The sequence below is a fragment of the Schistocerca piceifrons genome, chromosome 3 (assembly GCF_021461385.2).
Source record: "Schistocerca piceifrons isolate TAMUIC-IGC-003096 chromosome 3, iqSchPice1.1, whole genome shotgun sequence".
In the NCBI taxonomy this organism is placed as follows: domain Eukaryota; kingdom Metazoa; phylum Arthropoda; class Insecta; order Orthoptera; family Acrididae; genus Schistocerca; species Schistocerca piceifrons.
Window position 1 is genome coordinate 638,668,958 of NC_060140.1, and position 13,382 is coordinate 638,682,339.

Sequence of the window (13,382 nt, forward strand, 5' to 3'; positions counted from 1 at the left end):
ACATACACTATTGCAAAGAACAGCAGACAAAGTCACATATGTATATTCCAACAAGCACACAGAGACAATGACAGACCCACCGGTTTTTACATTTAGAAATAACTTGTTACAAAAGATGCTTGTGGCAGAGTGGCTACACTACTGGTCTGATAATCCTAGTTGAAATGTCAACATGTAACTGAGGGCAAGGCTGGCTGAGCCTATAAGCTGTCAGTCAGCCAGTAGAGTGCACAGAGGAGAATTGCACACACATCCATCAATGGCAGCCTCTGGAGGCTTCAGACACAAGAGGGGAGAGCAACTCCCAGCCACTGGAGACCTTAGAATATGGGTGAAAGTGGCTTGCATGAGGAGTATCTCGACAGCCATGCCTTGGAGCACTAGACAACAGCATCGGCAATGGGCAATAGAAGCCGGGATCCAAGGTGATGTCCAGCGGCAGTGTGGAAGGTGGAGGCAACTCCACCACAGGCTGAGGCTGTGCAGGAGACATTGAACTGGCAAGGGGCATGCCCGCTGTCTGGAGGGCCACTGGAGCTGCTGCTGAGGGCTGCAAAGTCATAAGCTCATTGGGTGGAGGTTCTAACACACACAGAAGAGGAGGCTGGAACACCAGCAGATAGGCAACAACCAGCAACAGGGGCACAGCAGTTAGTGATGTGGTGAGCACGAGAGAGGAGGTAAGTGCCCATCCAGATGCAGAACTGCTTTTGTTGGCACTGCACTGGAACTTTTGCTCTCCATTCTGGATGGTGAAGACACAATGGCCATTCTGACACATGATGACTGCTGGCAAACAGTGGGGGTGTCAACCAAAACAACACACCCAAAGTGCTATACCTAGTGGAAATCTCTTCACAGTGGCAGAAGATGGTGTGCAAGGTCCTGGATGGAGGATATGGAACAGTGTCCTCAGTTGACACCTGTGGAGAAGTTCAGCAAGGCTATGGGAACCAATAAGCGTCATCTAGTAAGCCACCAGAAAAAACTGCAGTACTTCTCAGTGGGGAAGTCCTGCAGATATTTATTCATCTGGGTTGTAAGGTTTGAACCATGCACACCACTTCCCTGTTAGATTGGGGCTGAAAGGAAAGGGAGTGAACATGTCAAATGCCCGACCACATGCTGAAATCATGAAACACCTGAGACAGGAACTAAGGTCTGTTATCAGAAATGAGAGTAACTGTGAGATCTTTGACAGAAAACATTTTTGAGAGAGCCTGATTAGTGACTTTAGTAGTGGCTAAGGAGCACTGTAACACCAATGGTAGTTGCGAAAACACTTCAATGATGATCAGCCAAAACACATTCAGAAACAAACCCACAAAATCCACATGGATGTGTTCCCAGGGCTGAGTTGCTTGAGGCCTTAGGTGGAATGAAGCCTTGGGAACTGCCAGTTGACTAGCACACTGGGGACATACAGCAAACAAATGAACCAGCTCCCAGTCAATGCTGGACTAATACACATGACTGCAAGCCAGGAAACACCCCAGTGACCCTCATGTAACAGCTGTAAGACCTCACAATGTGAACTTGTGAGAATAACCACCATGGCAGCTGCACAGACTGTGGAGAGGAGGACACCATCTCAGACCAAGAGAAAATGGCACAAGACAAAGCTGTAATGATGGTAATTGGAAGCATGGCCCAGAGGATGGAAAAACTGAATCTTCTGGTGAAGGAAAACTACCGGCTTGAGGACAGAGACAGGTGCTGTTGCCTTGGCAACTTGGGCACCAATGATCAGAAACCCATCGACTATTTGGTGGGAGGAGACATCCAAATGAAAACACATGAGCACTTCTTGATTAAACTTGGGGTCTAGGCCAACAGGCATCTGGGATAAGGTGTCTGCACTGGCATAACACCCATCGAGGAGAAAGTGAATGTCATAGTTGTATTTGGAGAGGAGCAAGGCTCACTTCTGCAACATGTGGGCTCCCTTACTGGATACCTGGGCAGATCAACTAACTAACAAAATTAATGGCTTGAGCTTGATAATTAGTTACAATTTCATACAATACAAGAAAACATGAAATTTGGTGACAGCATACAGAATGGCCAGAGCCATCTTCTCACCCTGGATTAATGGACATTTGCTGAACTGAGAGTTTTGGATGCAAATGCCAGTGGCTGCTCTGAGCTATCTGCATTCCAATGGGCAAGGGCTGCCTCCACTTTGTACTGTCAGTGGTTTGTTAGGATCAAAAGTGTATAGGCATTTCCCATTTCCTCTACTGAACAGGACACATCCCTTGTCACCAGTTACCTCTGGATGAGATGTCCAATTTATCACAGTTCTTAATACATCTTTTGGCCTGTATCAATACCAACGGCTTTTGCTTTGGGTGGCAAGTGCCTCCACAATTTTTCATCACTATCTGGAAGAGGTCATGTCCATTACTCTGCACTGTTTCAACTACGTGGATGACGTTGTCATTACCAGACGTATTACGAGTGACCACCTGCACAATCTCAGGGCACCTGTGAGTCTGCACTGCAATCTGTCAAAGTCTAAATTTTTCCAACCGTCTGTTGCGTATTTGGGCCACACCATCCCGCAGCATGTCATCCAACCCATGGAGAGTCTTGTCAGAGCTGCTACAGATCTGCTGCATCCCTTGTTGCAAGAACTGCAGGCTTTTCTGAGTTCATTCCTGGGGCATCCATTGTTGCTCGCCCTCTCTACCTCGTTTTCGGCAAAAGAGTGTAGAAATCATTGAGGGGTATGTGCACATAAAAAACTAGCAAGATGGGTGTGTGCTCAGTTGGCCACTTGTGACAAATTCAAGTGGGAGAGACATTGCACTACCTCACATCAGGGGGAAATTCGAGGTACCATCCATAGCAAAGTTAGTGAGCTATTGGCTGTAAACAATTTTGGGCCACTCCCAAATGGTTGAGGTGGTATGAAGAATATATTTATGGTTATTGATTTGTTTTCAAAGATTATCAAACTGTATTCAATATAGAAGGCTAACAGGAAAACTCTTATTCTCAAACTGGAAAAGGATTTCTAGCCAGAGAGGCTATTGTCTGACAACAGATCACAAATTACATATAGAGTGTAGAATGATTTCATGAATAATCAAGGTATCAAACACATAAATACATCAGTATACCAACCAACATGTAACCTGTGTGAGTACTATATACAACAAATTAGCTGCCTGTGTAGAATGTATTTAAATAACAAACATTGTAAGTGGTTGGAGTTTGTCAGATCATTTGAAGGCATATCAAATAGAGTTAAGAGTAATGCTTGCAGGGTACTCACCATTAGAATGAATGACAGGAAGCAAGCTGAAGTTGTTTCTCATTGAGGTGGTGGATTTCCACCAGGTCAACTGGTAACCACAGTAAAAAGAGAGGATGCAGTGAAGACTTATACAGAGAAGATGATAAATGAAAGAAAAAAGTGATAGGATGGGAGTTATAAGATTATCTATCTATCTATCTATCTATATATATATATATATATATATATATATATATATATATATATATATATATATATATATATATATATATATATAATGGAAGGAAACATTCCACGTGGGAAAAATTATATTAAAACCAAAGATGAGGTGACTTACCGAACAAAAGCGCTGGCAGGTCGATAGTCGGTAAGTCACCTCATCTTTGGTTTATATATATATATATATAGATCTGGGACTGTAGCTTGATGAGAAATCTATTAAAGTCAATGGAGAAATAAAAAAAACCTCTTCTGACAGTCCACACCCAAATGTGTATCCTGTATTGACAAAATTACTAGGGCTACAAAACATGACAGAGCTGTAATTGTTCATAGAAGAAAGAGTTTAATAGGTGTGTACAAATGTGTGTATATATGTCTAATTTCCGTGTGAAGTTTATAAGAATTTGTGGGATATTAGTGTTTGGTGTATAGGGTAAACTTGGGGAGTTTAAGGTGTATGTAAGATGTATGGAGGCACAACTTAGTGTATGGAGAGTGCCAACTCTTGGTTATCAGAGGTTGGCAAAACATGATTAATTTCCTTATTTGTAAAAGAGAGGAATAAATTGTACTGTATGTAAGATAAATGAAATATATCTGTGTCATGCAGTGGGTATATCAATTATTTAGTCACGTGTTTTGGTATAACCAGCGTAGCAGCGTCTTTGGCAGTGGTCTGATGACTGGAGGTCATGTCGTTAGTGAAGGGAGAGGTTGGAAGGGCCTGCATGAGTAGCATGGAGAGACAGTGTGTGCTGAGTAGCTCTGAAGGGCTGTTGTAATGAACTTTGCTGATGGATACTGGTGGCAGTAAACAGTGTTTGTATGGCATGGATTTGAGATACCTGTACTTCTGTTAGTATTCACAGAACATTTGGTATATCTAGCTATTTACTGCCACAGTTGTGGAAATGAAAGGCTTACAAGAAGCTCACTTTTGGAAATGTGTAGTTAACAAGCCTGTGGATACGCCTGCATTCCTATTCACTACCAGTGTCACAGTAGGGTAGTACACCTAGTGTAAGTGCATCCGCCTGTATAGTGGTTATTGAACCTTGTGATTTATATAGTGTGCCTGTGCTTGTGTGTGCACGTGTGTGTGTGTGTGTGTGTGTGTGTGTGTGTGTGTGTGTGTTTTGTCAGATATTCTGAGACACACAATTTATGTGCAGGTAGTGCTCAATAATGTAGATGAGTCAAATCTTATCTCTCCAGTATCTCTTGTATAACACCAGTCAAATAAAGTTTGAATTTAATTTTGGCCTTGATGGTGTTCCTTAATTGCCATTGTTGGTGTTAAGATATTTTGTGACTGTGTTTAACTGACATTATTAGGCTGTCTGAGGGCACATGAGTCACTGATCTGTACAAGATTTATGTGCCTGTCATTTGCATGAAGTCAGTTCATGTTCAGAGGCAACTGCAGTGACTATAAATTCACACAGGACTGTGTCTACTGATGTCAATACTTTGTTCCCATGGTGTCTGAATGCCATTCCTTATCTTTTACTTAATTACAGTAATATGCTATGTCCTCTAATATATGTGCAGAAGCCCACTTGTAAGTTAATGGAAGTTAGTTGAGGCCAGGCAATGGCTGGTCATTGGCTCTGTTTAAATTTGTGTACCACTCACACCATTCTGCCTTGTATAGCAGCATGTTGTCTCATGATTGGTATTGTCAACTACAATTAAAGTGCTTACTTATCGGTTGTTGAGGGTTACATGTAATTGACCCAGTGAGTAATTTAGATTCTTCCAATATCATTATCTTTAGGATTCGTTATTTTGTTTTAAGGCTAACTAACATCATCTCAGCAGTAGGCATTCTTACTGCCATAATTTAAACTTATGCCTTAATCAAAATCTACTCCCTGTTATTTGGTTACACCACTTCAGTAATTGATATCAAGCCTCTATTGCTAAGGCTCCAGTGTGGAGTGGTGGTTATTGAAAAATTTTGATAGATTGCTTTTGTGATTATCTTGTATTGTACAGTTATTTTTGGCCCAACTTGGAGTCACATCTTTCATAACTAGCACTGGCTGTTACAGATATGTTATTCCATCCTATTGAAACAGTGTTATGTAATTTTCTGCATGTGACATGCATGTAAATTGTTTTAGCAAAAGAATACTTGCTTCCCTTAAGGGTGCTGCACCTCATATCCAGTTAGCGTATAATTTGGGGTTGTTTTAATTAAATGTGTTGTATTTTCTTAATCCTGGGATGACATCTACAGTATATTATATCTTTGGGTTCCATTAAGTAAATTACCATTTTTTTTTAAAGTGGTATATATCATGTACAAGCTATATTATGTCTTCTGATTATGTTAGGTAAATTTCTGTTTTCTTAAAAGTGGCATACATCACATCTAAGCCATATTATATCTTTGGATTTTATCTAAGTAAATTTCTGTTTTCTTAAAGGTGACATGCATCATGTTTATATTATATCTTTTGTTTCAGTCTAAGTAAAGTCTTGCATTTCTCCAAGGTGACATACATCACATTTTCCTAAATTGTACCTTTTAATGCTTTTGGATTAAATGCCCATTTTATTTAAGGATACACACATCACATCTGAACTCTGGAATATTTATGTATGCTTGTCTTTTGTGGACTTGAAGGTCTATGGTCTGGGCCTACAGTAATTTAGCACTGTTCCCACAGGCTAGTGTGATTAATGTCTTGATGAAAGAAATTTTTGAATTGTATGATAAATATTGTTTATACTAAGTTGCTGATATTTATGGGCCAGTATCTGACCACTCCTCTCACCCGCTAACCTGTGCCATATCAATGTTATATATTTTTTCTTTGTAACAAATGGACAACTGACAATACTTCGGAAGCCTGTGTTTTCTCAAAAATCGACTCCAAAAATTTGGGCATGGCTCCTGTGGAAGTTTGACAGTTGCTCAGTTATTATCAAACATGAAGATATCAACAACTGCTTTATATGCAATGAGAACACAATAGACAAAATGCTACATTTTAACAGAAGAAGAAATGGCCAATTAAATATTGATGCAAACCGATCGTCCTCAGTTCCAATGCCGAGTCTTCCACCATCACCTCTTCCCCATGAGAATAAATCACCATCTGCACTGAGGATCACAACATGCTGAGCAGCAGAAGCTAGCATGATGACATCAACACTTAGCAGATTCTCTAAAAAAATAATGAAAAGTTTATTAGTGTTTGTGGCAATAAAATATGCAACCTGCACAGCAGCAACAACAGTTATAGCCACTACAGCAGAGAACATAGTTAAATGGAAACAAAAATTTCATATTTTTACAAAGGATATATATAGAGCTTGTAAATTAGTTAAAATATTGTTGGAAATGATAACCTGTCAACGATTTTCCTTGTCCATAATGTGTTATTCAGTGCATATGCAAAACTAACTTGTTCCAATCTTATAGGCCAGTTTCAAGTGTGCTGACATGTATAAAATCAGTGAGATCACATAAACACATTCAAAGTATTGATTCTTAATATCCATCATGCCAGGTGGACATGTGAAGATGTGACAGACTGGCATATTTAATTAATACGTGACATAACAATTATTAGTACAAGTTTTTAATTCAACTTCTGATAATTTTAGTTTCCAAATAGGTTGGTTAAAATATAATTTTGAATCGGTATCTTCATAAAGAGAACCATTTTACTTGGCATATCTTCATAAAGAGAACCATTTTATTTGGCAAAGTGTAGATTCCAAGCATTTATTTAGTGGTCATGTTTCATTATCCAGTATGGCAGGGCAGGCCAAGGAAACAAAAGGCCAACACGGCGAGTTTGGTATCAAACACCCTTCGTCTTAAGGTCCCAGATACCAGAGAGGAGCCCTCAGGGGCTCGGCATTCAGGTGCCGGGTATGGGCTTGGTGAGCTGGGGACTGGTAAGCACCGCCAGTCCCCATTCACCGTAAGCTCTGAGCATACTTCTGCGACCACTGTGCGGTGCAGCAGTGGAACGTTGTGAGTCTCGGGGAATGGGGATCTTGGCTTGACTGCCTGGATCGCGAGGATGGAATAAACCTCTGTAAACAACCCCTCAATCTCAAGGTGTGCTGCATGCTAATAGTATGCATGGTTGTTGAGCTGGAACAGTTGTTAGCGGGCAACCTCTGGGGAACTTGCCGCACCTCAGTTGTATAAGGCTTACCTAGGCACATGGGGCTGTCTAGGTGGACTTCTAGTTCCCTAGCTGCTTGTGGGACCAAGATGAATCCTTCAAAATCCTCTTTTCTTCCTCCCAGTGGAAAGGATGGGCTGCTGGAAGGTTCTAACACCCAGTCTCGTAAGAGGGCTCGTGCAGTCAGTCCCACTGACTCTGGCCCTTCTTGTTCCTCATTGTGAAATGGAAGGAGGGTAGTTTCGAGAAGGTTTTGCCCTTCTATATACAAAAGGGTTTGGAGGTGATCTGTGGCTCCTTAAAATTGGTGAAGCGCTTATGTAATGGGGCCTTGCTAGTGGAAACTTCCGCTTCCCAGCAAGCAACTAACTTCCAATCTGCTAAATGCCTTGGGGAGTATGCCATAGACACTGAACTGCACAGCACCTTGAATTATAGCAAAGGTGTTGTGACATGCCGGGATCTAGTTGACATTCCCAAGGAAGAACTGCAATATGAGGGGGCTCCGGAAGGTATTGTTGATGTCCAACATATCATGAAGAGGGTTGATGGCAATCTTGTCAAATCTGACTCCTTTATTCTGACCTTCAGTAGCACGAAACTTCCTGAACATGTTAAAGCTGGCTTCCTTCGCCTTAGTGTGAGACCTTATTTCCCGAGCCCAATGCTCTGTTTTAAATGCCAGCATTTTGGGCATACCACCTTAGGGTGTAAAGGCGAAGCAACTTGTGGCAACTGTGGTAAGGCTGCTCATGAAGGAGTTAGTTGCTCGTCTCCAGCCACCTGTATCAATTTCTCTGGAAACCACCCTGTATGGAGTAGGGACTGCTGAATATTTTTAGAGGAACCCAAACTCCAGGAAATAAAAACAACCAAGCATATCCCCTATGGTGAGGCCGAAAAGATCTACAAGTTGATGCAACCTCCCACATTTGCTACATCTTTTGCATCCGTGGTTCAGAAGCCTACTCCAAAAGTGCCTCTACACAGACAGAGGCGGTGAGTCTTGGCACTAACACCTGCAGATGTCAATGCACTTGCAATGCAGCCAGTGTTTCAGAGCCTGTCACCCCTACTTGAATGGCAGACAAAGGTACAGTGGCAAACTTGGGCCAGCCCCTGGCGCCTCCAACAGCTGAGGCTGTTCCGAAGCCCAGTACGGCCATTACCACTCCCACTTTGGCTCCCCCAAAGACCACCAAACTGCAAAAAGCTCCTATACAGCAGTAACAGTGGGTCAAATCACGTGGTAAACCATCTGACCATGCAGATGTTGTTTTATGTGAGGCTTCATTTGACTCTTCCCCAGAGAACTTGCAGGGGTTCACGACGCATGTGGAGATACTTCGTCTACTCCTTCAGGGTAGACCTCTGTGTCTGTGTCTCCAGGAGACTTATTTCCATCCATCTTACTCCCCTGAGCTACGAGGCTATACACTCCACAAAAAGGATGACCTGCGTGAAGAGAGAGCTAGAGGAGGCATAGGTATTTTCATCAGGACGGACTACCACTCCTCGCCCCTCTTGCTTACGACGAGTTTACAAGCCATCGCTGTGTCCATGCACATGCGTCATCCATTGACTGTGTGTTCTCTTTACTTGCCCCCACATCATGCACTTGATGAAGTGGTCCTCACCGACCTTCTTATTTGTGGTGATTTTAATGCCCACAATGTGCTTTGGGGCTCTGCAATTACCTGTCCCAGGGGTAGAGCAATTGAGAGGCTTCTCCTGTCATCATGTGCCTACTTGCGTAATGCAGGACAGAGCACTAACTTCTGCACAGTGACTGGGTCATTCTCTGCCATTGATCTCTCGCTTTGCTCTCCAGCTCTTGCTGCCAGTGCTCAATGGGAAGTGGTCGCTGACTTGCATGGCAGTGATCACTTCCCAATCTGGATTCATCTGCCAGATGGCATGGGCCCCAAAAGGAGACCACCACTATGGGTGCTCAGTGGGGCCGACTGGACACTTTATAGCCAGTTGGTCCGGTTTGAACACTGTGAGAATTTTGAGGTGTGAGTTGATCATATTACCAAAATGGTCTACCATGCCACTGCAGCATCCAGTCCACAGTCCACAGGCCACCAAAAGAGACAACCCATCCCTTGGTGCAGTGCTGAATGCCACTCTGCAATCAGGACCAGGCATGTGGCTCTGTGTAGGTTCCGGGGTCAGCCAACTGCTAGGATCCGGGGTCAGCCAACTGCTGAGAATCTTGCAGCCTTTTGGGTGGTGGGGGAAAAATGTCACCACATTATTCGAGAGAGCAAGAAGAGGTCGTGGCAACAGTTCCTGAACACCATTAATCATTCCACCAAAAGTTCCATTGTGTGGGAGACCATCAGGAGAATTTATAGGAGAGGAAGGAGGTGCCCCATGGCTTCTGTAATGAATAACAGCACTCTCCATATGGATCCGCAAGACATTGCCCAGACTATGGCAGAGTATTTTACCATGGCTACTGCAACAACCAGTCAGAATCCGTGTTTCCAGTGCCATAGAGCGGTTGCTGAGAGGTGTAGTCTGGACTTCCAGTCCACCTCTAATGAAGTTTACAACTGCCCATTCTCTATGTGGGAGCTGGAGTCTGCATTGTCTGCAGGTCATGACGCATCCCCTGGTCACGACAGGATCCATTACAGTATGCTACGGCACCTCACAAGGCACAACAAAGAAATCCTCCTCACACTTTTTGACGCCATTTCGGCATCAGGTCACTTTCTTGACTCATGGCATGAGGCAGTTTTAATTCCTTTTTTAAGACCTGGGAAAGACAGCACGAGCCCGAGTAGCTACCGTAGTGTTGCCCTCACAAGTTACATGGGAAAGACCTTGGAGCAGATGGTCAACCGCCACCTTGTCTGGATGTTAGAATCCCAGCAACTTTTTAGTCACTTTCAGTGTGGGTTCAGGAGGTTTCATTCCACTTTCGATAACCTTGCCCTCCTGGAGGCGGCTATACAACAAGCTTTCCTATGCCGTCATCACTTTCTAGGTGTATTTTTTGACATCGAGAAGGCCTACAATACCACTTGGAGGCGTCTCACCCTGGAGCAGCTTCACGAATAGGATTTTTGTGGTTGTCTTTCTCTTTTTATTCAGTCTTTCCTCTTGCCACAATATTTTAGATACCGAATTGGTGACGTCCTGTCTGACCACTTTGAGCAGAAGAACAGTGTCCCTCAGGGTAGCGTTTTAAGTGTGACTATCTTTTCCATAGCTATTAATAGCATTACCTCTATAGTGAAAAGTCCTGTCCAGTATTCCTTGTTTGTAGATGATTTCTCTTTGTTTTGCTCTTCTTCAAGCCTTGCAACGACAACGCGTCAGTTGCAACTTACTCTTAGATGTTTGGATGATTGGACACAGAAGAGTGGTTTTAAGTGTTCCGCCGAGAAGTCTGTGTGTGTTCTTTTTCACCATTCTCATTCGAATTTAACCTTTCCTGCATTGAGGATGAGGGACACTGTCCTTACTTTTAAAGACATGGTGAGATTTCTGGGGCTCATTTTTGACTTGAAGCTTACGTGGTTACCTCCTCTTTAAGACCTGAAATGATGGTCACTTAAGGCTTTAAGTATTTTAAAATGTCTTAGCCAGAGTACATGGGGAGCCGACAAGACTTGTCTGCTCCAGTTTTACAGGGCGTTTGTGTGATGTCGGCTCGATTATGGGTGCATGGTGTATGGGTCTGTGAGACCTTCTTACTTAAAGATGTTGGGCTTCAGTTGACCACTGGGGCATTCAGAACCAGCCTCTGTGCAGAGGCTGGTGAACTGCCACTTCATATGCGGCGGCGGCTACTTACGGTGCATCAGGCGTATAAAACTTTGTCCACACCATACACACCTGCATACCATACCGTTGCTCAGCTTCCTCTGGCACAGCTATTTCATAACCAGCAACAAGTGATGCAGCCCTATTGGATTCACGCACAGGATTGCTTCTCCTGCTCCACGCGATCCTGAAGGCACTGGAGCAGATGAATCGTGTTTGGGGCAATCGATTTCTCCTGTGCTCCGATTCTCTTAGTGCCTTACAATCATTGCAGAATCTATACCCAACTGAGGAGATGGTCCAGCTGATATATGACCAACTGTACTTGCTCCAATGGCAGGGTAAGGAGGTGTCCTTCTGCTGGGTGCCTGGTCATGTAGGTATATGGGGCAATGAACAGGCCGATCGGGCTGCCAAGGAGGCTTGCAGAGAACAGGATGTGATCCAGTGTCCTATTCCCTTGCAGTGTGTCATTTCTGCACTCCACAAGAAGTGCATGGAGTTGTGGGAGGAAGAATGGCTGGTGGTGATGGCCAATAAATTGCGGTTGGTGAAGACAACAACTCAGCCATGGTGTTCCTCCTGCTGGTTGCTCAGGTGGGAGGAAGTGACCCTCACGCGCCTTTAGATTGGGCACTGTCCTCTCACACATAGTTTTCTATTATGGGGGGAGGATCCCCCATTTTGTGATGTTTGTGGTGTGCACATCTCTGTCTGGCACATTTTAACAGACTGCATTTTATACAGTGATGCAAGGGCAGAAGCACAAGTTGCTGGGGATCTGCCCTGTGTTTTAGCTAATGATGAGACGTATGTGTCTAGGGTTTTAAAGATTTGCGATGTGTCTGGACTCTGGCCTGAACTTTTAGGCTTGAGGTTTTAGTGTATTGCAAAGTGGCTGGCTCCTCCCTTTTTGCTTGCGGTCAGCCAGCCACTTCCATATGCTACATTGTTTTAGCTCCCTCTACCACTTTTTTCTTGTGTTGTCCATGTTTTACTGCTGACTGCATGCTTCGTCCCATGTTTTGGTGTGGGTAGGCACATATTTTTCCAACCTTGTTACCTGTGTTTTACGTTCTGTTTTATCTTACTGTTCTGAGTATTTTCTTGACACCCGTGTCAATCTGTTACTGAGGGGGCACTGAAGACCTAGCCGTCGTGTGCCCATACAAGCCTCTCCATCCATCCATCCATTCATCCATCCATCCATCTATCCATCCATCCACCAGAGAGGAATATATTGCAGATTTTCTATGCCTGTACATACCTTGGGAAGGATGAGACGATCATGTATCTTGAAATAATACCCTGTTGTTATTGTGGTCTTCAGTCCAAAGACTCGTTTGACACAGCTCGCCATGTTATTTTATCCTGTGCAAGCCTCTTTATCTCCAAGTAACTGCTGCAAACTACATCTTTCTGGCTCTGCTTATTGTATTCATCTCCTTGTCTCCCTCTATGATTTTTACCCCCCTCCAAACCTCCCTCCAATTCTAATCTGGTGATCCCTCAAAGTCTCAGAATGTGTCCAGTCAACTGATCCCATCTTTTGATCAAGCTGTGCCACAAGTTTCTTGTCTCCCCAGTTCTGTTCAGTACTTCCTCATTAGTTATGTGATCGACCTATCTAATCTTCAGCATTCTTCTGTAGTGTCACATTTTGAAAGCCTCTATTCTATTTTTATATAAACTGTTTATCGTCCATGTTTCACTTCCATACAGTGCTACACTCCAGATGAAGACCTTCAGAAAAGACTTCCTAATACATAAATCTATACTTTGATGTTAACAGATTTCTCTTCCTCAGAAATGCTTGTCTTACCATAGCCAACCTACATTTTATATCAACTCTACTTCAGCCACCATCAGTTATTTTGCTTCCAAAACAGCAAAACTTATCTACTACTTCAAGAGACTTGTTTCCTCATCTGATTCCCTTAGCATCACCTGATTTAATTTGACTACAT

The 13,382-nt window shown here is 43.3% G+C and overlaps 1 protein-coding gene across 1 annotated transcript in view; it reads right to left on the bottom strand.

The window, feature by feature from the left end:
* Nucleotides 1-13,382, bottom strand: part of LOC124789624 (serine/threonine-protein kinase Nek8-like) — a 319,457-nt gene that overhangs the window by 120,200 nt on the left and 185,875 nt on the right. The window contains exon 15 of the mRNA XM_047257042.1: nucleotides 6,525-6,660. Coding sequence (XP_047112998.1) covers nucleotides 6,525-6,660 — 136 coding nt within the window. The remainder of the gene's footprint in view (nucleotides 1-6,524; nucleotides 6,661-13,382) is intronic.